The sequence below is a fragment of the Macaca mulatta genome, chromosome Y (genome assembly GCF_049350105.2).
Source record: "Macaca mulatta isolate MMU2019108-1 chromosome Y, T2T-MMU8v2.0, whole genome shotgun sequence".
NCBI classification, from domain to species: Eukaryota; Metazoa; Chordata; class Mammalia; order Primates; family Cercopithecidae; genus Macaca; species Macaca mulatta.
The window spans coordinates 227,705-254,374 of record NC_133427.1 but is presented as its reverse complement, the minus strand read 5'-3'; the positions used below and the strand labels follow the sequence as shown (position 1 = coordinate 254,374).

The following is a 26,670-nucleotide window of genomic DNA, read 5'->3' as shown; positions in this document are numbered from 1 at the left end:
GGACTACAGGCGCCCGCCACCTCGCCCGGCTAGTTTTTTGTATTTTTTTAGTAGAGACGGGGTTTCACCGTGTTAGCCAGGATGATCTCGATCTCCTGACCTCGTGATCCGCCCGTCTCGGCCTCCCAAAGTGCTGGGATTACAGGCTTGAGCCACCGCGCCCGGCCTTTTTTCTTTTTCCTGAGACAGAGTCTCACTCTGTCGCCCAGGCTGGAGTGCAGTGGCGCGATCTCGGCTCACTGCAAGCTCCGCCTCCCGGGTTTACACCATTCTCCTGCCTCAGCCTCCCAAGTAGCTGGGACCACAGGCACCCGCCACCTCGCCCGGCTAGTTTTTTGTATTTTTAGTAGCGATGGGGTTTCACCGTGTTGACCAGGCTGGTCTCGATCTCCTGACCTTGTGATCCGCCTGCCTCAGCCTCCCAAAGTGCTGGGATTACAGGCGTGAGCCACCGCGCCCGGCCTAATTTTTGCATTTTTAATACAGACGGGGTTTCACCATATTGGCCAAGCTGGTCTCGAACTCCTGACCTTGTGATCCGCCCACCTCAGCCTCCCAAAGTGCTGGGATTACAGGTGTGACCACAGCACTCTGGGAGGCCAAGGCAGGAGGATCCCTTGGGGTCAGGAGTTTGAGACAAGCCTGGGCAACAAAGCAAGACGCCCACCTCTACAAAAAGATGCAAAAATTAGCCAGGTGTGGTGGCACATACCTGTGTTCCCAGCCACTTGGAGGGTGAGGTGGGAGGGTTGCTTGAGCCTGGGAGGTTGAGGCTACAGAGAACTATGATCACACCACTGCACTCCAGCCTGGGCGACAGACAGAGCAAGACCCTGTCTCAAAAATAAATAAATAAAGGCCGGGCGCGGTGGCTCACGCCTGTCATCCCAGCACTTTGGGAGGCTGAGGCGGGCGGATCACGAGGTCAGGAGATCGAGACCATCCTGGCTAACATGGTGAAACCCCGTCTCTACTAAAAATATAAAGAATTAGCCGGGTGAGGTGGTGGGCGCCTGTGGTCCCAGCTAGTGGGGAGGCTGAGGCAGGAGAATGGCGTGAACCCGGGAGGCAGAAATTGGATTGAGCTGAGATCGCGCCACTGCACTCCAGCCTGGGCGACAGAGCGAGACTCTGTCTCCAAAATAAAAAATAAAAAACAGAGAAAAAGAAAAGAACCTTCACACAAAACTCATAGCTACTTTGAGAGAAAACTGACTTTACGTCAAACTTACATGCATTTGTGGCTGCTTTGGAGTCAACTGACAGAAACAGAGATTATTTCTGTTTGTTTTGTTTTATTTTTGAGACAGAGTCCCGCTCTGTCGCCCAGGCTGGACTGCAATGGCATGATCTCGGCTCACTGCAATCTCAGTCTCCCGGGTTCAAGGGATTCTCCTGCCTCAGCCTCCCGAGTAGCTGGGATGACCGGCATCTGCTACCACGCCTGGCTGACATTTGTATTTTTAGTAGAGACGGGGTTTCACCATGTTGGTCAGGCTGGTCTCGCTCTCCAGACCTCGTGATCCGCCCGCCTCGGCCTCCCAAAGTGCTGGGATGACAGGCGTGAGCCACCGCGCCCGGCCAGGATTTCTTTCTTTCTTTCTTTTTCCTTTTTTTAAGTCATCATGCGGAATGCAAGCAGCAGATATAAACTTGATCCCTGTTTGACCTCTCACTGCATACGCCTAGCTGGGAGCTTTGGGCCAGCCCAGGACCAGGGAGATCCTACCTGCCAGGCGCTTCCTCTGGGGCATCTCCAGGTCTGGAGCTTTAGCGTCCGATCAACCACCCAGGGCTGCGGTGCGAAGGCCGACTGATATCCAGAGCACGTCATGCAGGGGGTGAGTTTGCACTTCTGAGTAGCTGCAGGTGTGTGAACCTCACAACGTGGGGCCCTGTGGGCTGCAGAGGCTGTGGCCACACAGGAGACCCGGGCTCAGGTGGGTGAAGGGAGGAGCTGCTCTCCCTCTACAACCGTCGTGGCTCCCACCTTCCTCACCCCCCAAGGAAGCTCCGGGATCTTCCTCTCTACTCTTCCCTCCCCGTTCTCGCTTTTTATTTTATTTTTACTTATTTTTTTCAGATGGAGTCTCGCTCTGTCGCCCAGGCTGGACTGCAGTGGCACGATGCCGGCTCACCGCAACCTCCGCCTCCCGGGTTCAAGCGATTCTCCCGCCTCAGCCTCCCAAGTAGCCAGGATGACGAGCACCCGCCATCATGCCCAAGTAATTTTTGTAGATACGGGGTTTCACCCTGTTGGTCAGGCTGGCCTCGAACTCCTGACCTCAGGCGTTCCCCCGGCACCTCGGCCTCCCAAAGTGCTGGGATGACAGGTGTGAGCCACCACGTCTGGTTGCTTTTTAAAAATTAATGCTTTTAAGGACAGGGTCTTTCACTCCTGCCTAGGCTGGAAAGCGGTGGTGAGATCTCGGTTCACCGAATCCTCAACCTCCCAGGCTCAATCGATCTTCGCACCTCAGCCTCCCAAGTAGCTGGGACCACAGGTGCACACGACGATGTCCAGCTAACTTTTTTACATTTTCTTTAGAGATGGGGTCTTGCCATGTTGCCCAGGCTGGTCTTGACCTCCTGGGTTCAAACAATCCTCCTGCCTCGGCCTCCCAAAGTGCTGGGATGACAGGCGTGAGCCATTGCACCCGGCCTGCCCTCACCGTTGTCTCCCCAGGATGATTCCGCTGGCCACCCAGCAGCCCTGCAAGACGGACAGACCCAAACGGGCAGGGCGTCCATCCTGCTGTAGGGCAGCTTGGATAATTGGAGCTGGCCACATGCCAGCAAGCTCTGCACACCTCACGCCCTGCCAGCCTGGGGGCCCGACAGCACTTCTTTGTTCTCCCACAGCGGAGCCTGCGCCGAGGCCCCAGCGCACACTGAAGAAACATTCTGTTTCTGCCCTGAGTTTATTTCTGTCCTGTTGGCCCTGGGCCTCGCCGCTGCGCCCCAGGACCCTGGCAGATAAAGCTCTCTTGTGCTAGCGTTGAAAGGAATCCTTTCCCCTCACAACCGCAGTGATGCCTCACACAGGGACTCAATGAACACCACGTTTGTTCTTTGAAAAGATGCCTGTGTAGGAGACACACTCTAAACAGAGATCTGTATTAATATATCCACTTCCCCGTAGAAATCACGGCGTCTCGCGCACACACACACACACACACACGTGTGCTTCCCGGTTAGTCAAAATAAGTTCACAGAGTTCCTGCGTGATGCGGCTCTTCTGACCAAGAGCGCTCGGATTTTTATGTCCGGTCATGGAACACAACCTGAGATTGAAATCAGGACGGACGCAACACAAAACCGTCGTTGATGAGTGACTGACGCCGGGCGCGGTGGCTCACGCCTGGAATCCCAGGAGGCCAAGACAGAAGCAAAGGCAGGAGGGGGGCTTGAGGCCAGGAGTGTGAGACCAGCTTGGGCAACAGAGCCAGACCTTCTCCCTATCAACAACAAAATTAAAAATTAGCCAGGCATGGTGGCGTGTGCCTGTTGTCCCAGCTGCTTGGAAGGCTGAGGTTGGAGGATTGCTTGAGCCGGGAGATCAAGGCTGCACTGAGCTAAGACCGCAGCTTGGGTGACAGACCAAAACCCTGTCTCAAACGAACGAAAAGAGTTACTTAGGCCGGGCGTGGTAGCTCACGCCTGTAATCCCAGCACTTTGGGAGGCCGAGGCGTGTGGATCATTTGAGGTCAGGAGTGCGAGACCAGCCTGTCCGACATGGTGAAACCCCGTCTCTACCAAAAATACAAAAAATTAGCCAAGCGTGGTGACGGGCGCCTGTAATCCCAGCTGCTCAGGAGGCTGAGGCAGGAGGATCCCTTGAACCCAGGAGGCAGAGGCTGCAGTGAGCCAAGATCTCACCATTGCACTGCAGCCCGGGCAACAGAGCGAGGCTCCATCTCAATAAATAAATAAATACGTAAAACTCCAAAAAAGAGTTACTTATTGAGTCTAGCTGGATTGATGCAGCTCAGAAGTAGGAGACCCTGGCTCATAAAAGACCTTGAATTTACTCTAAAAGGGTGCAAACCCAGCTGAAACCCTATTTTGATAAAAACATGAATAAAAGGGGGGGGGGAGACGTAAAGGAAAGAGGTGCATGTGTGCCAGAGAGAGGATAATGCAATGTCTTGATGGACACTGTTGAAAGCACAAACAAACACAACTGCTGGGTCAAGTTATTTAAAGAACTAACGTCACATCCCCGGACGTAGACGATTTTTGCAATTTTCAAAGCAGTGGACGCTCATCCCAGCGCTCCAACGTTTACAGGGGTCCAACGCCTCCAACCTGTCTTTACTGTCTGATAAGCAAAGCTAACAGAAACGGGGCCCTTTGGGTCCCACGGAGCCCGTTATATTGAAAAGTTGCATTTATTTTTCCCCCGCGCGCTCCCGCAGGCCGCACGCTGCTCGCTCCCGAGCTCGGCGGGCGCGCACCCCGCATGCTCGCTCGTTCCCGGTGCCTCCCACTGCGCAGGCGCACTCCCGTCCCCCAGCCCCGCCCGCTCACACACCTTCCAGCCTCTGCCTCGCGCCCCGCGGGCAGGCACTGCGCATGCTCACCCGACCGGCCTCCCGAACGAAGCGCCTCCACCGCTACGCACGGCGCATGCTCCATGCGGAGGCTGCCCCTCCCCTCGCTCTGGCAGGGACGCATTGCGCATGCTCGCATCTCCGCCGCTCTAAGGCCGCCTCGCCGCCATGGGCCGCACCTCTTAAATTCCTAAACGCAGAAAGGGCTCGGGCGGGACGGCCGCCACAGCCCCTCCTCCGTCCTGACCGCAGCCGCTTGGCCCCACCAAAGCCTCCTGCAAAGGCTCCGAGGGCCGCGGTGCGCGCGGGGGCCAGCGGCGGCGTCGCCCGGTGATGACGTCGTCGCGATGACGCGGCGCAGTGACGTGAACGCGGGCGCCGTTGTTTGGGACGCGCCCGTTTTGAAGCTGCCCTGAGCGGCGCGGGCCGGACCGCGCCCCGTCCTCGGTCTCCCCGAACCCCGCGAGTCTGGGCAGTTCCCGAGGCGCGGGCCTTGTTCCCTGCGCCGCGCCCCCTCAGCGGGCGGGGCTCGCATCCCCCGGGTCCGTCCGGGCCGGACCGAAGCCCCCGGGGCGGGGTGCGGGCGTTCCGGGGCGCCCCGGGCCCAGCCCCCGCCATGCCGCCCGGCAAGGTCCTGCAGCCGGTGCTGAAGATGAAGGTGGACGAGCTGTTCCTCTACTGGCTCAGCGAGGCCGGCACGCAGCGGATGCTGCAGGACTGCCTGCGCCGGATCAAGGCGCCCGGGCGGGACCCGCCGACCGCGGGGGACGGGGAGCTGCCCGGGGTGTGGCCCGCAGCCCCGCTCGCCGCCCCCAGACCCGGCGGGCTCGACCTCGCGGCAACCCCCGGCCCGGGCCCCGCGCTGCCCCTGGGCGCCGCCTCCAGCCCCAGGAACGCGCCCCACGCTCGAGGCACCCGTAGATCCGCAGGGACGAGAGTAGTAAGTGACTCTTCCTTCTGCTAACACCTGCGCAGGTGGCTCTGGAAGCTTAGCGGACGCGTGGCTGCGCGGTGGAGGCAGGTGGGAGAGCGTCAGACCCCAAAACGGTTTCATATTGAGTCTGTTCCCCGCCCCGACCCGCCCCCCCACACACACACAGAAAGTTGCACCTGCTGAACATTCCGTCATTGACAGTTGTCAACCTAAATATCACACAATTTAGAAAGGTACAAAGGCTTTCTTCCTCTTTATTTGATGCTCTTCTATTCCATTCTCTTTATTTTATTTTAATTTAATTTAATTTTATCGTGAGACGGGGTCTTGCTCTGTCGCCCGGGCTGATGGCCCGATCTCGGCTCACCGCAACCTCCGCCTCCCGGGTTCAAGCGATTCTCCTGCCTCAGCCTCCCGAGGAGCTGGGATGACAGGCACCTGCCACGACGTCTGGCTCACTTTTGTATTTTTACTAGAGACGGGGTTTCACCATATTGGCCAGGCTGGTCTCGAACTCCTGACCTCAAGTGATCCGCCCGCGTCGGCCGCCCGAAGTGCTGGGATGACAGACGCGAGCCACCGCGCCCGGCCCCTTTTTTGTTTATTTGAAATTTTTTTGGAGATAGGGTCTTGTTCTGTCTCCTAGACTGGAGTGCAGTGGCACAAACAGCTGGACTTCCTGCCTCAGCCTCCCCAGTAGCTGGGATTACAGGCCTGCACCATCACGCCAGGCTAATTTTTGTGTTTTTTTGTTTGTTTTTGTTTTTAGACAGGAGGTCTTGCTGTGTTACCCAGAGTACTGTATTTCTTAAACGTCATTTATTTCACAGAAGGTGATTATTCACTGCAGGTGAGACGCACAGCCTCCGGCTAATGTGCTTGTAATCTCAGCTAAGCCGGGAGGCTGAGGCAGGAGAATCACTAGAAGCTGGGAGGCTGAGGCTGCACTCTAGCCTGGGCAACAGAGCAAGACTCCATCTCGGAAAAAACAAAACAAAACTAAACTAAAAGCAAGCACTTGGGGGGAAGAAAAGATGAGACAGGAATTTATGCTCAGTGGGTTGGCCAAGTGTATGTATGCAAGAAGTTACAGGAAGCGCTATGGATTTTCACCAAGGGAGTCCTGACACATGGGTGTTGAACAAATATGCATGTTACCTACTCCCAAGTTGATATTGCAGTGGAGACTTAACATTTAAAGGCAGTATAGTTAGGCCCCCCCAGGTCAAAAGGTGAAGCAAGTTTGCAGCCCCTCTAAACCTGCCAGAACCAGTCTGTGGTAGGTGGTTATCAGGATAAAGTCATTGCAATCAGTCTCTTTTTTTTTTTTTTTTTGAGACGGAGTCTTGCTCTGTCGCCCAGGCTGGAGTTCAGTGGCACCATCTGGGCTCACTGCAAGCTCCGCCTCCCGGGTTTACGCCATTCTGCCTCAGCTTCCCGAGTAGCTGGGACTACAGGCGCCCACCGCCACCAAACCTGGCTATTTTTTTGTATTTTAGGTAGAGATGGGATTTCACCTTGTTAGGATGATCTCAATCTCTTGACCTCGTGATCTGCCCACATCGGCCTCCCAGGGTGCTGGGATGTGCCCGCCGACAGCAGTGTATTTTTAAAAATGCTTCCTGTCGTTTTATACTATGCAGTTTAAAGCAATAAAACATTGCTTCCAGATGTTTTAGACACACATATGGCTGGTGCGTCTTGTGGCCCGAGAATATGACGGAAGCCTGAAATACTCAGAATGTTCCCTTGGAACTTGTTTATACCATTTGAAATTTTTTCAGCTCAACACTAGCCTCCCATCAGCAGCACTAATAAGCATGTCACGCAGTGATTATTTATGTAGCACCATAGTTTTCCAGCCCCAATGGTCCAGCCTCTACTTGCTGAGGGAGAGGTGGGTGGCAATCCGAGGTGAGCTCCTTGGGTTCTAAATTCCTGGTGGTTGTCCGACGTGTTCTGATCGATCTAGAACGTTTTCCAAAAGTACGTGTGGATGAAAACGTGAACCAGAAATGGAGGCAGCTTGGAGACCGCCTGGCTCAGGCCCTCCCGATCCCGATCCAGGAGGGGACTCAGGGCCCCAGGACGCATCTCTTGAGCTCCGGCCCAATGTGCTCTCCCGGTTGCCGATGAGCTGCCATTTTGTCGTTAAACGTGTTGAATGACAGCCAGACACTAAGGTAAATGCTTGAATGTTGTGACTTTGCATGAATTCTCCTACGGCTGGGAATATCGACAGAAGGTCAGGTCTGTGCAAACAAGGCCATCTGGGTGCATGGGAAAAGATGATACATTCTGTACGTCGGGCAACAAGCCTCTAACAAGAGGAAATTAAGTTCCGAAGGTGTTCACAGCAGGGAGAGGTCGTTTCTCTCCTGGAGAAAGTTTTGAGGAGGAAGTGAGTAGCGGGACTTGGGAAATGCACTGAGTTTATTGGGTATGGGGGGGCAGGACCAAGGGAGGCCGCTCCAGGAGGGATGACGGGCAGAGTGTGAAAATGAGACCAGGCACAGTCGCTCATGCCTGTCATCCCAGCACTTTGGGAGGCTTAGGCGGGTGGATCACCTGAGGTCAGGAGTTCAAGACCAGCCTGGCCAACACGGTGAAACCCCATCTGCACCAAAAATACAAAAATGAGCCAGGCATGGTGGTGCGTGCCTGTAATCCCAGCTACTCAGGAGGCTGAGGCAGGAGAATCACTAGAACCCGGGAGGCAGAGGTTACAGTGAGCCGACATTACACCACTGCACCCCAGCCTGGACAACAGAGAGAGACTCTGTCTCAAAAAAAAGAAAAAGAAAAGAAAAAGGGTAAGATGTTCAGGTCGTGTTGAGCGACTGGAGTGGTCTAACGAGAGAAGCAGAAGGAAGGATGCGTGTGGATCATGGCGTGGCGGCCGTGACTGAGCTTGTCTGGGACCTCAGGTTTGCTTTAAACGTGTCTTCCTGTTTGGGACCCGTGGCTTACTTCAGAAGTGAATAACTTAGAAGGATGTGTCTGTTCATTGGGACAAAAGGGATGCGGAAAAGATTTTCATAAATGAAACAGCTTTTTCTCACCCACACAGGTCCAAGATTGGGTATGAGCTGTCGGGAGGGTTTGTTCTAGGTCCGTTGAACTCCCCAGGCAAAGGTGAAAGGGAAGGCATGTCCGTTGTGAAAACATTGCGTGGCACTTTCAAAGCGGACGTAACCAGCGCTGCTGTGGCTGTTTTACGTCATCTGCACCTTCACCGCTCCTGAGCAGAGAGATTGCACTGTGTGTTTGAAAGCGGTGCTTGCAATGGCTCCCTCCCATCTCTGGGGAAGAGACCCGTCGTACAAATTAGAAAATGTGAGCGTTGGCCGGGTGCGGTGGCTGAATCCCAGCACTTTGGGAGGCCGAGGAGGCAGGATCACTTGAGGCCAGGAGTTTGCGCCCAGCCTGGGCAACATAGCGAGACTCCCCCGTGTCTATAAAATAATAAAATCAGCCAGGCATGGTGGTTCATGCCTGAAGTCCCAGCTGCTTGTGAGGCTGAGGCAGGAGGGTCCCAGGAGTTCGAGGCTGCAGTGAGCTATGTCTGTGCCACTGCACTCCCGCCGGGGCAACAAAGTGAGACCCTGTCTCTAAAAAAAAAAAAAAGAAAAGGAAAGGAAATGCCAGTACGATGGGCTGATGATGCAAGCCAGGGTGCTTCTGCTGGGGGCACCCTAAATGCACCTTTAAAGTAAGTTGTTACAAGGGGAAGTAAGAACTTCATGTCGATGACCTGCCTTTTTTTTTTTTTTTTTTTTGAGGTGGAGTTTCGCTCTTGTCTCCCAGGCTGTGGTGCAATGTCACAGTCTCAGCTCCCTGTAACCTCCACCTGCTGCAGTTCAGATGATTCTCCTGCCTCAGCCTCCCAGGCAGCTGGGACTACAGGTGCCCGCCACTACACCTGGCTAATTTTTGTATTTTTAGTAGAGACGGGGTTTCACCATGTTGGCCAGGCTGGTCTTGAACTCCTGACCTCAGGTGATCCGCCCGCCTCGGCCTCCCAAAGTGCTGGGATGACAGGCGTGAGCCACCGCGTCTGGCCGTGTTCCAAAAGCCTTGTACGGAAAGAGGAAACGTGGCAGTAAAGTCCGCAGGGGCGTGTGTCACCCGGCGTGACAGGACGGGGCGCGTGGCCTGAGCGTGAGGATCGCACCTCCATGGGCTGGCTGCCCCCGCATTTCGGGTTTGATCTTTGACTTTCGGAGGGAGATCGTAGGAGGTTGGCTCCTAATCTGGTTCCCCCAGCTGCGTTTGGGAGGCCGTCCGTGGTTGGTGCTGGTCTGAACTCAACGGGCGGCACCTCTGCTCTGTGAGTCTGCGCCCCGCATCGTGGGGGACTGGGTGGCGCCTCTGCCCTGTGCCCTGTGAGTTTGCGCCCCGCATCGTGGGGGACTGGGTGGCGCCTCTGCGCTGTGCCCTGTGAGTCTGCGCCCCGCATCGTGGGGGACTGGGTGGCGCCTCTGCCCTGTGCCCTGTGAGTCTGCGCCCCGCATCGTGGGGGACTGGGCGGCGCCTCTGCCCTGTGAGTTTGCGCCCTGCATGGTTGGGGACTGGGCTGCGCCTCTGCCCTGTGCCCTGTGAGTTTGCGCCCCGCATCGTGGGGGACTGGGCGGCGCCTCTGCCCTGTGAGTTTGCGCCCCACATCGTGGGGGACTGGGCGGCGCCTCTGCCATGTGCCCTGTGAGTTTGCGCCCCGCATCGTGGGGGACTGGGTGGCGCCTCTGCCCTCTGCCCTGTGAGTTTGCGCCCCGCATCGTGGGGGACTGGGAGGCGCCTCTGCCCTGTGAGTTTGCGCCCCGCATCGTGGGGGACTGGGCGGCGCCTCTGCCCTGTGAGTTTGCACCCCACATCGTGGAGGACTGGGCGCACTTATTTAAATCGTCTCCTGGTGGTTTGAGCACACTGCCTCTGGGGCTGTCTTTAAGCTTCTGTTTGGAGACTTAGAGGGGGTCAGAGGCCGACTTCTGAATCCTCAAGGACAGTAGGGAAATGAGAAGGATGGAGGGATGCAGGGACGGCTGGAGAAGGGAGAGAGGTGGAAGAGAAGGACGTGGAGAGGGGCGTCCCCCTAAGAGGAGTGGGAAGGGGCGTTGAGGGTGGGGAGCTGCGGTGGGCGTGAGAGGTGGTGTGGAAGGTTGCAGGAGAAGTGTCCAGTCTGAGATGGCTGCAGACTGCTGGTTCCAAGTCTAGGACACTCGGGAAAAGGAAAACGATGGAGACAGGAAACAGATCAGGGGTTAGGAGGGAGGGAGGGGTGCGTCGGTGCCACACGACGTTTTTCGGGGCAGGGGCTTCTCTGCATGACCGCACAGTGGTAGATCCGTGTCATTCTGCGTTTCTGCAGACTCAACAGAGTGTGCGGCAGCGGGAGAGCCCCGTGCACGCTGTTGCCTCGGGGTGATAATGACCCGTCCAGGGAGGTTCATTGACTGTAACGGGCACAGGCGGTCACGCAGGACCTTCCTGATCGGGGACCCGGGATGTGGCCAGTTTCTGACCGTCAGCCCGCAGGTGTCCTGTCTCCCTCCCGGTGGGATGACGGTGCAGGCCCCGGAAGCTCAGCTCATCCTCGGTTAACGTGGCCCGTCCCCCTTTTCCACCGCCCCTCTTTTCTTGTTCTGAATACAGTCGCAAGCCAGTGCAGTTACCACAGTGAGCAGCGGCGGAGAAGACGAGATCCTGGATGCCCACTGCAGCTTAGCTGGATTCTAGAAACTCTTCAAGTTTGGGGAGGGGCGGAGATGCAGGCGTGCCCTGATGCTGGGGCTCCCGGGGCCTGCCGTGCGTGTGTTTGTGGAGGCGCAGCTGCACCTGGCGCGCCCTGGGCTCTGGAGGGGTGGGCCGGAGCGGGCACCGAGCCTGCAGCCAGCTCTGGTGTTGTCATGGGCCGGGGGGGGGACCCTATTTCTCGGGGGGAGCGCCTTCGACTGGGTCCCCAGGCTCTCCTCTCGGGGACCTGTTGGTGCGCGCTCCGCCCGGGCTCTCCTCTCGGGGACCTGTTGGTGCGCGCTCCGCCCAGGCTCTCTCGGGGACCTGTTGGTGCGCGCTCCGCCCAGGCTCTCTCGGGGACCTGTTGGTGCGCGCTCCGCCCAGGCTCTCTCGGGGACCTGTTGGTGCGCGCTCCGCCCGGGCTCTCCTCTCGGAGACCTGTGGTGCGCGCTCCAGGGCGAGCCACGTGACCGCGCAGAAAGCGCCCCCTGCCCTGCGGGACGGCCCAGCCCGGAGCGAACGGGGAGAGGAGAGGAGAGGACCGGGGGGAGCGGAGGGCAGTGCAGGGAGCGGAGAAGGAGGAGAGGAGAGCAGCGCCGGGGGCGGCCGGGTCTGCACAGTCGCGGGTCGGGAGGGGCGGCCGCCGCCACCCCCGGCGCCATGAGCCCTCCTCAGCCAGAGGAATGCGCGCGGCGCGGGCCCCGGCCCCAGAGCGCCTGGCGGGCGACGCATGGAGCGCGCTGAGCCCGGGCCCCGCCTGCAGCGCCCCGCCGGCCCCGGCCCGGCCCTGCCCCGAGAGCGCAGCGCCCGGCCCGGCCCGCGGAGAGCCCTGCGCGCCGACGGCATGCGGCTCCGCGAGCGCTCGCTGCGCCAGGACCCCGACCTGCGCCAGGAGCTGGCCTCGCTGGCCCGCGGCTGCGACTTCGTGCTGCCCTCGCGGTTCAAGAAGCGGCTGAAGGCCTTCCAGCAGGTCAGCCCCGCGCGCCCCGCGGCTGCCCCACACCGGGCGAGGCCTCCCGGCCCCGCGCGGGCCCCCCTCGCCGCTGCTGGCCGTGCACCCGCTGTCGCGTGGCGGGGCCCGAACCCCAGATTTTCAGCACCAGTGGCGGGCGCGGGGGACCCGCTCGGGCCGCACACGCCGCCGAAAACCGGGTGCTGCTGGTTGGGAAGCTGTGCCAAGCTTGTTAGCAAACCCGGGTTTTGGAAAGAGCCCCCGCTTCTTTCCCGGGAGTTTTGGCTGTGAGTGCGCGCCTCGCTGGGATCCACCAAGGCAGGGGGGTGGGGGGGTGAGAACCGTCAGTGCCTGGGAGGCATCGCTGCAGGCAGATTTTTAATTTAAATAACACCTTGCGCCGCTGGTAACAAACCCCGGGAAACTCCTTCACCCTTTGTCAAGCCGTCGGGCGGGTGCACCTTCCCCGGCGTTACTGCAATGCCCCGCGTTCCTTCCCACTGGCTAACTGCTTCAAAACAGTCGGTTGAGATATCGCTCACATACCGTGCTATTTATGCAGCGTGGTTTCACTCAGTCACTTGCTGGCTTTGAAATTTATTTATTTTTACTTTTATTTATTATTTATTTATGTTGACACGTTGTCTCTCTGTCGCCCAGGCTGGAGTGCAGCGGCGCCATCTCGGCTCACTGCAACCTCCGCCTCCCGGGTTCAAGTGATTCTCCTGCCTCAGCCTCCCGAATAGCTGGGATGACAGGCACCTGCCACCAGGCCCAGCTAGTTTTTGCGTTTCTGGTAGAGACGGGCTTTCACCATGTTGGCCAGGCTGGTCTTGAACTCTTGACCTCAGGTGATCCGCCCACCTGGATCTGGGATTGGGGGCGTGAGCCTCTGCCCCAGCCGGCTTTGAAATTTAATCTCAGTTCTCATTAGTGCTCAGAGAAGTAACATTTGTGTGTGCACGCCGTGTATATTGTATAAGTTAGTTTTACGAGTACCATGTGGTTTAAACGTGTAAGTCTTCCCGGGACAGCCCTGATATAATTTGAGAGCTTAGGGTTTGGCTGTGGCCGAATGTGATCCGAGTCTCATCCAGGCAGGGGGTGCGTGGCGGGCGCCTCACACCCACGGGGTCCATCAGACCCACTTTTCACACTCGGTTCCAGGAGTCTGGAACTGGTGGCCTAAACCTCAAGTTGAACCACAAGGGGGAGGGAGACCCACTTCTTTCTGTTGATATTTTAATTGAAATTTTTTCTCTCAGATCACATCAGCTTTTACACTCCTTCAGAGTATTTGTCTGACCTCTGTCTTCCAGGTTTTGACATTTTGCCTGTAAGTGGATAAGGGCAAGGCTGGTTTTGTTAAAATGGTCTTAACCTGCAGACCATGAGAGTGAGAATCAGCCCCGTGCGGGATTTGTGTTAGACGGTGGCAGGTGCGTGTTTGCTGGTTGCAGAGTCAGGTGATGAGCTCGCCCGTGGCTGGATGAAGCAGCCCTTCTGCCCTGGGGCTGGGCCCTGGCTCTTCTGCGGGGGGCTGGGGTGACGATGCACTTGAGCGTCCACCTCCAGGAGGCAGAGCCCGTTCCCCAAGGTCTGCGTCGTTTTAGCAGGACTGTTTGTTTTTTAAAAGTCACTTTTTGGGAAACTGTGAATTCCGTTTACAGAAGTTTGTTTCATTTTACAGAGAATCGGTTTCCACGTGTTCAGGGAGTGAGGACAGACGTTGTGTGAAATGCGTGCTGTCTGAGGGGTGGTGGAGGAATCACGGGCTTATTTTGGGGTATGTGTGGGGGCGGTGCTGGGAGACAAGCGGGCGTTTCCTGGCTGCTTTCACTCCCCGCGTGAGCGTGGGCTCTGTCAGCTCCCCCCAGTTGGACACACCCTCAGGAGGGTTGTCGGGGAGCATCGGTGTTGGAGCCACTGGACGTGTCTGGGGGCCGCGCCTCCGCCCTGGGACGCTGCAGGCTGGGCAGCACGGTGCTGTCTCAGGGGTCCCGTGACAGGCACAGCCTTCCGTGGCTGACGTACACTCTTCAGCCACGAGCCTCCGGTGGGTGCTCCTGAGCTTGTTCTTCCGAATGTGCAGACGTCCCGCCTGGGCTTCTGTTCCTGCAAACCCCCTGGCGGATGCTCCCTGCCCGGCTGGTCAACCCCGGCTCCTCCTCCTCCCGGTCACTGCCCACTTCCCAGTCACCGGCATCCTTGCCAAACCAAACCCGGTTTGGGGGGCTCAGTGACCGCCGGCCTTGGGAGGGGAACAGCATGCGTTCACGCCGTGGGTCCGGGAGCCCCGTGTGACGACCGCGTGTTACACGTACTCTCGCCATGGGTCCCGGGAGGCGCCTGTGTGACGACCGCGTGTTACACGTACTCTCCGTGGGTCCGGGAGCCCCGTGTGACGACCGCGTGTTACACGGCACACGCTCTCACTGTAGGACCCAGCGTGTACCTGGAGCGTGGCCATGCAGCTGCCTGGCCAAGCTCCTCTTGCTGGAGCCACTCTGCCTGCGCCTGTGCCCAGGGATTCTCGGGCCTTCTGTCCCCGGGCAACAGCAGGACCGCTCAGACCTTGTTCCCAGCCCAGGACAGCTGTGCTGCCCCAGCCTGGCCCTCCCTGCCTGGGGAGTGACCCTCCCGCTCCCCACACACTGGTTCACACACAGATGCTCCTCTTCACCGGTCCTGGTCACACAGACACTGTCCAGCGTCCCCACGGGGTCCTTCAGGCGGACGCACAGACCCTGCACAGCACCGTCCACGGCTGAAAGCGCCGTGCCCGACGCGGCAGCCCCGCTGTGGTTGGAGCCGACTTCAGCGGGGTGGCAGCCTGGGCTCTGGGCATCCCCGACGCACCCGCTCTCACCGCCAGAGCACGTGCTGTTCCCCTCCCAGGGCCCGTGGTCGCTAGAACCCTTGCAGCCTTTGGTCTGGCCGGGATGCCGCCCAGGATGCCGCTCCCTGGGCAGTGGCAGGGAGAAGGTAGAGCGGGTTCCCCACCTGGCAGGGAGCCACAGCGCAGCGAGGGGGGTTAACAGGAAACAGAAGCCCGGGCGGGAATACGCACACACAAGACCAGGCTCAGGAGTATCTGCCAGGGGCTTGTGGACGCAGGGAGGGGCCAGATCCTCCCCTCGCTGTGGTGCCCGGCATCCACTGTCCCCCCCGGCTGGTGGACAGAATGACCCCCACGTCCCCCAGCCCAGCCTTCCGAGCTCTGTGGAGACTCACACCTCACTGCAGCCGTGCGTGCAGGTGCCGGCGCCTGGGCCGCAGGGGTGGGTGCAGGTGCCGGCGCCTGGGCTGCAGGGGTGGGTGCAGGGCACCCCCAGTGTCTCTCGGCGTCCGTCGAGGCCCCGTGGCTCGGCCGCAGTCGTGTGTCTGAGTGAACGTTAGCCCCGTGAGCTCTGGCCGACTCAGACACCTGGACCTGCTGCGTTTCCGTGTTGATCCCTCCACAGCAGTTCTCCGTCTTTGCTAGAGAGGGGATTTTTAAACCCACACGTGGGGCCTGACTCTCTCGCCTCCGTGTTCGGCTCCTCTGTGTAAACACCGACGTTTTTGACTCCGTGTTTAGCCGTCCGGCGTGTGGTTTGCAGGTGTAGCTGGCAGCGCTCTACCAGCCCTCGCAGAGGGTCCCTGGCAGTCGAGTGCTGGGCGGAGAAGAATGCTCAGAGCTTGCAGCGGGCCCTGCCTTCCAGGGGGTGGCCGCCATCTGGGTGGGCGAGGGGCTCGGCTGGAGTCCATGAGTGTGGGTCCCGGCGGAACCCCTCCTCCCACCCCACAGCCTCCCGTGCTTCCGCCTCGCGCTGCAGGCTGGGGGCTCCTGGGGACACGGCTGTGCGTTGCAGCCTCTACTGAGCGTGCCTTCCGCCGGCCCCCTGCTGCCCCGGCACCTCCTCTGTGGCCTTGACAGTGGTGTCTGGTGCCGCTGGGGTTGGGGCGAGGGTCCTTCCTGCTGGTCACCGCGCCCGGCCTGCTGTGCGCACCCTCTGCACACGCGGGGGTCCCGCCCGCGGCTGGTGTCGCCAGAGGACGTGTGACAGTTGCACGTGGCCTGTGTTCTCGGGAAATTCACCTGCACTCATCAAGCGCTTGAATTTCTGTTTCTGCAACAGGCGGCATATCGGTGTTAGGCTCAGCCTTTGTGTTTGGTCGTATATGGACGTGTTTTGCAACACTGTGGGTGTGCTGTGGGAGGGCGACACGTATCTGTGGCCACTGGAATTGTGACGAGTCAGGGAGCTGCCGTCTCCGTGCCCTCAACAGAAATAGCTTGTCGGGAGGCAGGGCCTCGCCTTGATCGGTGTGTTTCGGGTGGCGGGCGCTTGACGAAGCACTTTGTAAAGTCCACGTGTGGAGGAGGATTTAAAGTGGGTGGCCGGGCCGCCCGAGGCCCCTCTGGTTCGTCTGAACTGTTTAACGAAGAGGCAGCTGACTTTAGAATTCTTCTTCCACACCCCGGCAGCTGTTTTTGCTCCTTGTGTGTTTACCGTGGATGCCTGGCCTCCCCGGCTACGCTCGGGGCAGGGCCGCAGTCCCTGTGATTCCTTCACAGTCCACTGAGACCCGCTGCTTGGCCCGAGAGGCGGCCAGTTCTCAAGTGCGCTGTGCGTGTTGAAAAGAATGTGTGCCCTGCAGCTGTGCTGGGGCCGAGTCTATTTCTGTCCGTGAGATTAAACTTGTAAATCCCGAGCCTGCATGGGTGGCTGTGCTGTTTGCTGTTCCGTCTCTCGTCTGTTGGTGCCCAGGGTGGGGGCCCCAGCTTCCCCCTGTCGGTGCCCAGGGTGGGGGTCCCAGCTTTCCCCCCATCAGTGCCCAGGGTGGGGGTCCCGGCCTTCCCTGCATCGGTGCCCAGGGTGGGGGTCCCGGCCTTCCCCGTGTCAGTGCCCAGGGTGGGGGTCCCGGCCTTCCCCGTGTCAGTGCCCAGGGTGGGGGTCCCAGCTTTCCCCCCATCAGTGCCCAGGGTGGGGGTCCCAGCCTTCCCCGTGTCAGTGCCCAGGGTGGGGGTCCCAGCTTTCCCCCCATCAGTGCCCAGGGTGGGGGTCCCGGCCTTCCCCGTGTCAGTGCCCAGGGTGGGGGTCCCGGCCTTCCCCGTGTCAGTGCCCAGGGTGGGGGTCCCAGCTTTCCCCCCATCAGTGCCCAGGGTGGGGGTCCCAGCCTTCTCCGTGTCGGTGCCCAGGGTGGGGGTCCCGGCCTTCCCCGTGTCAGTGCCCAGGGTGGGGGTCCCAGCTTTCCCCCCATCAGTGCCCAGGGTGGGGGTCCCAGCCTTCTCCGTGTCGGTGCCCAGGGTGGGGGTCCCGGCCTTCCCTGTGTCGGTGCCCAGGGTGGGTGTTCTCTTCCTTTCCTGACGTGCTGAGTTTGTGCCCAGTGGTGTTTACTCGATCGGTGCCAAGGCTGCGTTGTCAGGCACGGATAAAGTTAGCGTCATCCTGTCCTCCCGTGACCGACCTCTTCAGCGTTCTGCGGTGGCCTGTCCGTCTCCGGGTCTGTCCATCGCCTCGTGTCACTTCGTGGATGTTAGTACGGCGACGCCAGCTTTACTGTCTGCCTGCTCTGTGTTTTTCCACCTCAAAACAATGTGCAGCCTCTGGGTCCTTAAGCCACGTGTGTCTCCTGTGTCCTTCTGTCTCCTGTGTGTCCCGTATACACAAGTGCTGTTTTCTTTCTGCAGCCAGATCTTTGCCTTATAACCGGAACACTTGGTTCATTGATGTCCATGTCGTCTGCTCGTCCGTGTGATGGACTCTTACGTCTCATCCTGCATCCCTGTCTCCCGCTGTTTTTTGTTTTTTTTTTTTTTGAGACGGAGTCTCGCTCTGTCGCCCAGGCTGGAGTGCAGTGGCCGGATCTCAGCTCACTGCAAGCTCTGCCTCCCGGGTTCACGCCATTCTCCGGCCTCAGCCTTCGAGTAGCTGGGACTACAGGCGCCCACTGTTTTTCAGCTCCGTCACCTCTTCTCTCGTTTGGGGTACACGCTTTCTACGAGCTCACTGTTTATCCCACAGAATCGGCGGCTGGCCGGGCACGGTGCCTCACCCCTGTGATCCCAGCGCCTTGGGAGGCTGAGGCAGGAGAATCGCTGGAGGCCAGGAGTTCAAGACCAGCCTGGGCAACATAGCGAGACCCCCGTCTCTTTAAAGGAAAAAAAAAAAAAAGGAACGTTCACTAAGTATTTCAAAGCCCAATATTAATCAATATCTTTTGCTCCAACTCACAAACAGGCACACACTCATCCAGTCACCATTTCACTGACACGCTGTTGTTTTGAGTTTTTTTTTTTAAGAATTGAACGTACGTTGTTATCACTGATTTCTGTGGTCAGCGTGCCCAGGTTTTCCCACTCGTTACCGCCCTTCATCCCTTCTTCCAATTCCGACCTTCGCTTTGGGAGCTCTTGGCTTCTCCGGGCTGCGTTTCCTCAGCTTTTGCGTCACACGGTGTCTGTTAACGGCATGTGAATGGTCTGTTAATGGTGTGTATAGTCTGTACGTTCTGCTCTAAACGTGTCTACGTGTTCATCTCTTTTTTTTTTTTTTTGAGACGGAGTCTCGCTCTGTCACCCGGGCTGGAGTGCAGTGCTGCGATCTCAGCTCACCGCACCCTCTGCCTCCCGGGTTTAAGCGATTCTCCTGCCTCAGCCCCTCAAGTAGCTGGGATGACGGGTGCCCGCCGCCACACCTGGTTAATTTTCTGTTTTTTGTTTTAAGACAGAGTCTCGCTCTGTCACCCGGGCTGGAGTGCAGTGGCCAGATCTCAGCTCACTGCAAGCTCCACCTCCTGGGTTGAAGCGATTCTCCTGCCTCAGCCTCCCAAGTAGCTGGGATTACAGGCACCTGCCACCAAACCCAGCTAATTTTTTCTATTTTTTTTTTTTTTTTTAGTAGAGGTGAAATTTTGCCCTGTTGCCCAGACTGGTCTCGAACTCCCCAGCTCAGGCATCCTGCCCCCCTCAGCCTCCCAAAGCGCCAGGATTGCAGGCACGAGCCACTGTGCCCGGCCGGTTTGAGGGTTTGCGCACCGTCCTGGTGACGTAGGTTTGGTTTGCAAACCTGCCGGAGAGTCGGCTGTCTCTGTAAGTTCTCGGGGGAGAGCTCCGCCCTGCGCAGCTCCTACAGGCAGCTGATCCTTTGCTTCCCGGGGCTGGAGGCGCGCTGGGGACGTCCTTGGAGTTCTTCTTCCCACCGCAGGTGCCGTGTTCTGGGCGCCGCACTTAGGGCGGCTTCCCCCGAGGACCCTGGGTTTTGCCTCGTCTTCCCCAGAGCCCTGCAAGACTGAGCGATTTCGGGTGAGCGCGCTCGGCCCACGCTTCTGCAGGCAGAGCCTGTTCAGGCTCCACGGCCTTCCCTGGGCTCCTCCTTCCAGGCAGCCGTGGCCTGAGGCGTCCTCCTTTCCTGCCAGCCTGGGGTGCCGTCTGGAAGACGCTTGTGAAACACACCGTCCGGGGTTCCTGGCGGTTTCCAGCAGGGAGGTTGGTTTGTGTGTCCAGGTCATCATTCTGTTGCCAAAATCGGGAGCCCGAGAGCCCCCGCTGCAGAATATTCGCGGGGTCAGTTCCGTACCCCAGATAGCAGAGCGGTGTGAACCCAGCGTGATGGAGGGGAAGAGCCGCAGGCTCCACGGTGGGGCCCCCGCTGCAGGAGGCGGGAGGGAGATGGGAGGACGCCGCTGTGGAGACACGTCGTGGGCCCGGGGAGGTGCTCTGTGGGCCCGGGGAGGTGCGCCGTGGGCCCGGGGAGGTGCGCCGTGGGCCCGGGGAGGTGCGCCGTGGGTCCGGGGAGGTGCGCCGTGGGCCCGGGGAGGTGCGCCGTGGGTCCGGGGAGGTGCGCCGTGGGCCCGGGGAGGTGCGCCGTGGGCCCGGGGAGGTGCGCCGTGGGCCCGGAGTGGTGCGCTGTGGACTCGGGGAGGTGCAGGGACTTCCTGCCCCAGGCACAGAGCTCACGTTCTGAATCACACGGGAAGGTAAAGCTCTGCTGAAGGAGCGCTCGGTCGGCACCTGCTGAGGGAAGCCTGCTCCGCCGCAGGTCACGGAGGCGGCCTCCTTCCTCCTAGATGGGGATCAGAGTAAAGCAGCGGAGTCTCACCTGGGGTGAGGGCCCTGTGGAGACAGCAGGGTGGGGACAGTTGGGCGCTGTGTGTGGGACCCTTGTGACGTGGGGTGAGGGTCCTGTGGCAGTAGCAGGGTGGGCTGTGTTCTCTGTGAGGACACTGGAGCTGCGACCCAGGCCTGGATTGATCCCGGCAGTCAGGATTGTGGCTGCAAAGGCCCTGAGCTGTGGTCCATCGGACCCTCCTCCCCGGCTTCCTCCCGGGACCCCTCCTCTGTGGCACTTGGTGGAGGAGGACACGGCCTGTCCCCTGGGTAGTTGGTGGAGGAGGAGGACACGGCCCGTCCCCTGGGTAGTTGGTGGAGGAGGAGGACACGGCCCGTCCCCTGGGTAGTTGGTGGAGGAGGAGGACACGGCCCGTCCCCTGGGTAGTTGGTGGAGGAGGAGGACACAGCCTGTCTCCTGGGTAGTTGGTGGAGGAGGAGGACACGGCCTGTCCCCTGGGTAGTTGGTGGAGGAGGACACAGCCCGTCCCCTGGGTAGTTGGTGGAGGAGGACACAGCCCGTCCCCTGGGTAGTTGGTGGTGTGCGGTTGCCTGCCCTGCCTGTGCCTCTCCGGACGTGAGTCGCCCGGGCTCCAGGGGCAGGGCTGCCTGTGTATGGCACCTGGGCCTCTCCACGTCTGAGCCCTCAGACGTCTGGGGTGCGGCTGCCCGTGTCCCCGGGGCCCTGCCGGGTGTGGTGGGGTCCGTGCTGTGGCCCATGGGAGTCGGGAGTGGGTCCTGGCTGAGCCCTCAGACGTCTGGGGTGCGGCTGCCCATGTCCCCGGGGCCCTGCCGGGTGTGGTGGGGTCCGTGCTGTGGCCCATGGGAGTCGGGAGTGGGTCCTGGCTGAGCCCTCAGACGTCTGGGGTGCGGCTGCCCGTGTCCCCGGGGCCCTGCCGGGTGTGGTGGGGTCCGTGCTGTGGCCCATGGGAATCGGGAGTGGGTCCTGGCTGGGCTCTCAGACGCCTGGGGTGTGGCTGCCCGTGTCCCCGGGACCCTGCCGGGTGTGGTGGGGTCCGTGCTGTGGCCCATGGGAGTCGGGAGTGGGTCCTGGCTGGGCTCTCAGACGTCTGGGGCACGCAGCTGCCCGTGTCCCCGGGGCCCTGTGGGGTGTGGCGGGGGCTCAGTGGTGCAGAGCAGCCACCCAGCATGGGGTCCGTGGCAGCGTCGTGTGTCCTCCGGGGCGGAGGTGGCCCCTGCAGTGCAGTACCCTTGTGGTCCCCGACAGGGACTGCAGCGTGTCCTCTCCCGGCCGGGGTCAGGTGGCCTCGGCACCGTCGGCCCCGGAGAGGCCCCTCGTGTTGTCCGGGTGGAGAAGGCGTTCGATGCTCCCGGGTTGTAACCGAGCGCTGTCCGTCACTCTTCAGGTTCAGACGCGGAAAGAAGAGCGTCTGCCCCCGGCCAGCAGCCAAAGCATTCCGACCTTCTACTTCCCCAGAGGACGCCCGCAGGACTCGCTCAACGTGGATGCCGCCATCAGCAAGATCGAGAGCACCTTCGCCCGCCTCCCCCACGAGAGAGCCACCATGGACGACATGGGCCTGGTGGCCAAGGTGCGTGTCCCCCGTGTGACGTGGAGCAGCCGAGGTGGTACTGCGGGCGTGAGAGGGTGAGGCGGGGCGGCCGGGGCAGGTGCATGTCACACCCGTGAGAGTGAGGTGGGGCGGCCGAGGCAGGTGCCACCAGCGTGTGAGGGTGAGGTGGAGAGGCTGGAGTGGCCGAGGTGGGTGTGTGTCACACGGGCATGAGTGAGGCCAGCGGCCGAGGCGGGTGCGTGTCACGTGTGCGGGAGTGGCCCAGGTTTCCTCTGAGGTTACAGTTGTGGCCTGAGGTTTGCTGTCTGGTCGCTGCTGAGTGAATTCTTAAGCATCTGAAACTCAAGTGGGAATTCCGTCTGCATTCTCGTCCGGAGGCCGTTCAGCACCCTCCTGGCCGTGCCCCTTTCTGCCCGAGGAGCCGCCGTCCCAGGCTGGGCGGCTGTGGACCCCTGTCCCCCGGCAGTGGCCCCGAGGGCCCATTTCTGGACTCACCCTGAGTGCTGCGGCGCCATGTTTGTCATTTGCCACCTGCTTTCCTTCTCAGCTGCCTGCTTTCCAGGCTGCCTGCGTGGACGTCCGCAGATCGGGCACGCTCGGTTTAGTGTCTATGCGTTACCAAGGCAAGGCTCACTCCAGGGACGTGTGTCTGGACCCCTGGTGGGCGATTGTGTTTCCAGGGACCCGGGCCCACCTCTCCAGCGTCCCGTCCTCCAGGTGGAGTCGCCGGAAGGCAGATGCTCCCACCCCTCCAGGTCAGAGCCCAGAGCCTTAGTGCACGGTACTCGTGAGCCCCTCGGGGCGAGACCCCTGCTCCCCAGCCCTCTCCAGCTCTGCAGCTGTGAAGGCGGTCCTCAGGAGTGGGCAGGTTTTTGTTTTTTCTGTTTGCTTGTTTGTTTTGAGGCAGAATCTTGCTCTGTTGCCCAGGCTGGAGTGCAATGGTGCCCTCTCGGCTCACTGCAACCTCCACCTTCCAGGTTCAAGCGATTCTCCTGCCTTGGCCTCCCAAGTAGCTGGGACTACAGGTGTGTACCACCATGCCTGGCTAATTTTTATATTTTTAGTAGAGATGGAGTTTCACCATATTGGCCAGGCTGATTCAGGAACTCCTGACTTCAAGTGATCCACCTGCCTCGGCCTCCCAAAGTGCTGGGATAGAGGTGTGAGCCACCAAAGTGCTGGGATAGAGGTGTGAGCCACCGCGCCCGGCCGGTGTTTGTATTTTTAACCTATGAATACAGTCTATTAAATGAGTGGGTTTGGGGATGTTAAACCAACCTTGCATTCCTAGCATAAATTCCATGTGGTCGGTGTGTCTCGTGTCTTTCATATGTTGCTGGATTCCAGTAATTTTTGCAACTGGATTCACAGAGAACACACTGCCTGAGAGTTTTCTTGTGAGTCCTTTGTCTGGTTTTGGTTTTAGAGAAATACGAGTCTGAAAGAACACGTTGGGAAGTGTCCCCCCTTTCTCTATTAGAGACTGTCCTTTTAAAGTATTTTACAAAGTCTTGTTTTATAAATACGTAGAAACCTCTGTGGTTACAAAGTGAACGCTAACAAACCAGACACAGTTAGGTAAGTCCAGGCTCCGTCCCTGTCTGCGCTGTTTCTCCCCCCGAGGTGAGAGTTCCCGTAGCTTTAGTTTACCCTCTTATTGTCGTTTTAGCTTTTAATATGAGCAAGTACACGCGAATGTGTGTATGAGGATGAACATGCATACATCTTGCATTTCTGAGAGAAAAATTAGCATGCTGTTTTACGCTTGGGTATTTGTTCTTACTAAGTCCGTATCTGTAGAGGTGGCGGCGTCTTGCACGGCAGCGTGGGGCCGTGTAAGGACCAGATAAGCTGCGAGCATGCAAAGCCGTCTTACAAGGAAAATTAGGGTCATTCTGTAGTTGCTTTTGTTGAAATATTAGAAAGTTTCTTACAGTTGGTTGCAAACGTGGAGTGAATGAAAACAGCTAATATTTACCTAGTATGCTGTAATTTAAAACACCACACACGTTAAGAATTGTTTCATGTCTCGGTAAAAACGTGCCACAGAAGTAGTGACAGCCGTGCCGTCTCCATGTCCGGTGTGGAGTGGGCACCCACTGCCCGCCCTGGCAGGCTCGCTCGACTCTCCACGTGTGTCTCGGCTTCTAGTGTGTTATCCTCCGTGCTCTTGAGGCTGTGGGATGTCGCTGAGAGTTCCTTCACGGGGAAGTCTGTTTGCTTGCACCTGGGACGGCTTCATCCTTTTCAGCACAGCCTCGGTTATGTGGAGAACTCGCCCTCGCCGAGTCTGCCCAGCCCCACACGCAGGGTGTACGCCGCCGGCCGGGTCGGTCGCCTCTTCTGCGGCTCACGTGCTGTGTCCCCTTCGCGTCCTACCAAGCCACTCACGCAGCGCGGTGAGGTTCCTGCACGTGGCACGTGACCCACACGTTCCCCTCGGGGCTTCCCCGCCACGGCGCCTGGTTCTCACGTGCACGCTTCGTGTCGTTTTCCTCCCGGGACGCAGCTTTCCGCGTGACCTCACTTCAGGCGCGGCGGCGGCGGCCTTGGTGGCCGTCGAAGGTGGTGAGGCTTCCAGGCTTGAAAGAACTTGGCCCGTTGGCCGGGTGTCACGTTTGGTGGGAAAAAGCAAGTTTTCTCATGGTCTTCGATGCCCCCGAGAAGCAGGGTGAGCTGGGTGTGACCCAGCGGGACAGGGGAGAGCTCTGAGACTGAAGTTCTCTTGCTTGCAGTGTCTGCACCGCTGGGAGTCCGAGGGACACCTCCACAGGCCCTGCTGTCCGTGCACACACCGGCTGTTTGTATACACACCGGCCCGGCCCCGGCAGGCAGAGCGCGTGGTGCTCGGGCCCCCACGGTGACTGTGGGCAGAGGCCGGCAGGGGCTGTGCTTTTGTGACTTAATGCACCTGCGCTGTGGCAGCAGAACCCCGTGAGTGTCCCGCATGTGCGGGGGCCGCAGGCCAAGTTCCGCTCCCCCCAAGGCCGCTGAGCCTGTCTGGGTGGCGCCCAGCTCACCGCCACATGCGGGCGTCCGTCCCCGTCTCCGCCGTGTGCCTTTGGGACGGTTTTCTGTGAGCCGGGCCCCGGACCAGGGGACGAACGTGTAGCCCGGGTGTCGCTGGCATCCTCAGGTTTCCCTGCGTGAGGCCCGTGTGGTTTCGCATTCTCTCCGTCAGTGAGCGAGTGAGGGCCTGAGTCACGGCCCACGGCGTGTTCTCCGTCAGTGAGCGAGTGAGTGAGCGAGCGAGTGAGGGCCGCATCGCGTGGCATTCCGTGCGCGTGTGCAGTCCCACTGCCGGCTTTCTGGGGAACCTGCACGCCGTCGCCCCGAGCGGCCGCACCGTTTCCCGTTCCCACCGTGTGAATGTCAGAGCCGTCCCCTCCATGGCTACAGCAGCTGCTGGGATGGCGCTGGCATCCCGTTGACTCCAGGTTAACTTGGAAGAACCTCGACCGTCTTGAGGCTTCCGTCTCGGGAACACGGTCCAGCTCTCCCTTATTTCAGGCGTCTTTCGTTTCCGTCGGGACGCCTCGTCGTGTTTGGTCCTGTTCGCGGTTCATCACGTCGATACCCAAGCATTTCCCACTTCTGCTGACACTGTACGTGGCGTTTTTTTACTTTAACACGATGGTCGATGGCGAGTGGCGAGAAGCACTGTTGGTTTTTATATGTGGGCTCCGCATCTTCTGACCAAGTTTAACTCACTCGTCAGCTCACTGCAGCCCCGACCTCCTGGGCTCAAGTGATCCACCCACCTCAGCCCTCCCGAGTAGCCGGGACCCCTGGCACCTGCCACCACACCTGGCTGATTTTTTTTTTTTTTTTTTCGTAGAGACAGGGTTCCGCTCTGTTGCCCAGGCTGGTCTGGAACTCCTGGGCTGGAAGGGCCTCTTGTCTCAGCCTCTCAAAGTGCTGGGACGATGACGGGCATGAGCCACCATGCCTGGCCTCAGGTTTACTTTATAAAATTACAGACGTGCCTTGCAGTTTGTCCAGTACATCTGAGTATGAAGGCAGCCCCGGTCCCCGGTCCACTGCAGCGGGTCACGCCTCTCGTGTGCATTAGCTGTGCATTGCCAGGCCCGGCAGGGTCTGGGTCATGAAGAACTGGTCTTGACCTGACGGACATGAGTGTGAAGGCAACCCCGGTCTTGGGGTGAGCCCCGGTCTTGGGGTGAGCCCTGGTCTTTGGGGTGAGCCCCGGTCTTTGGGGTGAGCCTCGGTATTTGGGTGAGCCCCGGTCTTGGGGTGAGCCCCGGTCTTGGGGTGAGTCCTCGTCTTGGGGTGAGCCCCGGTATTTGGGTGAGCCCTGGTCTTTGGGGTGAGTCCCGGTATTTGGGTGAGCCCCGGTCTTGGGGTGAGCCCCGGTCTTGGGGTGAGCCCTGGTCTTGGGGTGAGTCCCGGTATTTGGGTGAGCCCCGGTCTTGGGGTGAGCCCCGGTCTTGGGGTGAGCCCCGGTCTTGGGGTGAGCCCTGGTCTTTGGGGTGAGTCCCGGTCTTTGGGTGAGCCCCGGTCTTGGGGTGAGCCCCGGTCTTGGGGTGAGCCCTGGTCTTTGGGGTGAGTCCCGGTATTTGGGTGAGCCCTGGTCTTTGGGGTGAGCCCTGGTATTTGGGTGAGCCCCGGTCTTGGGGTGAGCCCCGGTCGTGGGGTGAGAGCGCCGGTCCCTGGTCCACCACACGGTGTCACACTTCTCCTCTGTGTTGGGTGCAGATGGCCTGGCCTTGCAGGGGTTGTGTCTGCGCTCGTGAAGGCCTGGCCTGTGGTCTCCTTTTCTTGTCATGGCTTGGTCTGGGGGGATGCTGGCCTCGGGGAGCTGCTTGGGAAATGTCCCTTAGAATTCACTTTTTCTGGAGCCGTTTGTTTA

General features: G+C 59.6%; 1 protein-coding gene and 1 long non-coding RNA gene across 5 annotated transcripts in view; one reads left to right on the top strand and one right to left on the bottom strand.

Moving 5' to 3' along the window:
* Window positions 1-1,587: 1,587 nt before the first annotated feature.
* On the bottom strand, window positions 1,588-4,721 carry LOC144338868 (uncharacterized). 2 transcript variants are annotated; one of them, XR_013413256.1, is made up of 2 exons: window positions 4,585-4,721; window positions 1,588-3,458 (listed from the first exon to the last, which is right to left on the bottom strand). It is a non-coding gene; the product is annotated as an uncharacterized LOC144338868 (long non-coding RNA). The 2 variants fall into 2 exon arrangements; XR_013413255.1 differs by having other exon boundaries at window positions 4,536-4,673.
* A 203-nt stretch (window positions 4,722-4,924) lies between these two features.
* Window positions 4,925-26,670, top strand: part of LOC709587 (serine/threonine-protein phosphatase 2A regulatory subunit B'' subunit beta) — a 38,527-nt gene continuing 16,781 nt past the window's right edge. Inside the window, exons 1-2 of one of the 3 annotated variants that reach the window (XM_077989735.1) lie at window positions 4,925-5,494; window positions 21,633-21,818. In XM_077989735.1, coding sequence (XP_077845861.1) covers window positions 5,171-5,494; window positions 21,633-21,818 — 510 coding nt within the window. In that variant the 5' untranslated portion in view covers window positions 4,925-5,170. Of the gene's footprint in view, window positions 5,495-7,194; window positions 7,672-11,545; window positions 12,189-21,632; window positions 21,819-26,670 lie in introns of those variants that run through there. The other 2 variants (XM_077989737.1, XM_077989736.1) reach the window with 2 other exon arrangements.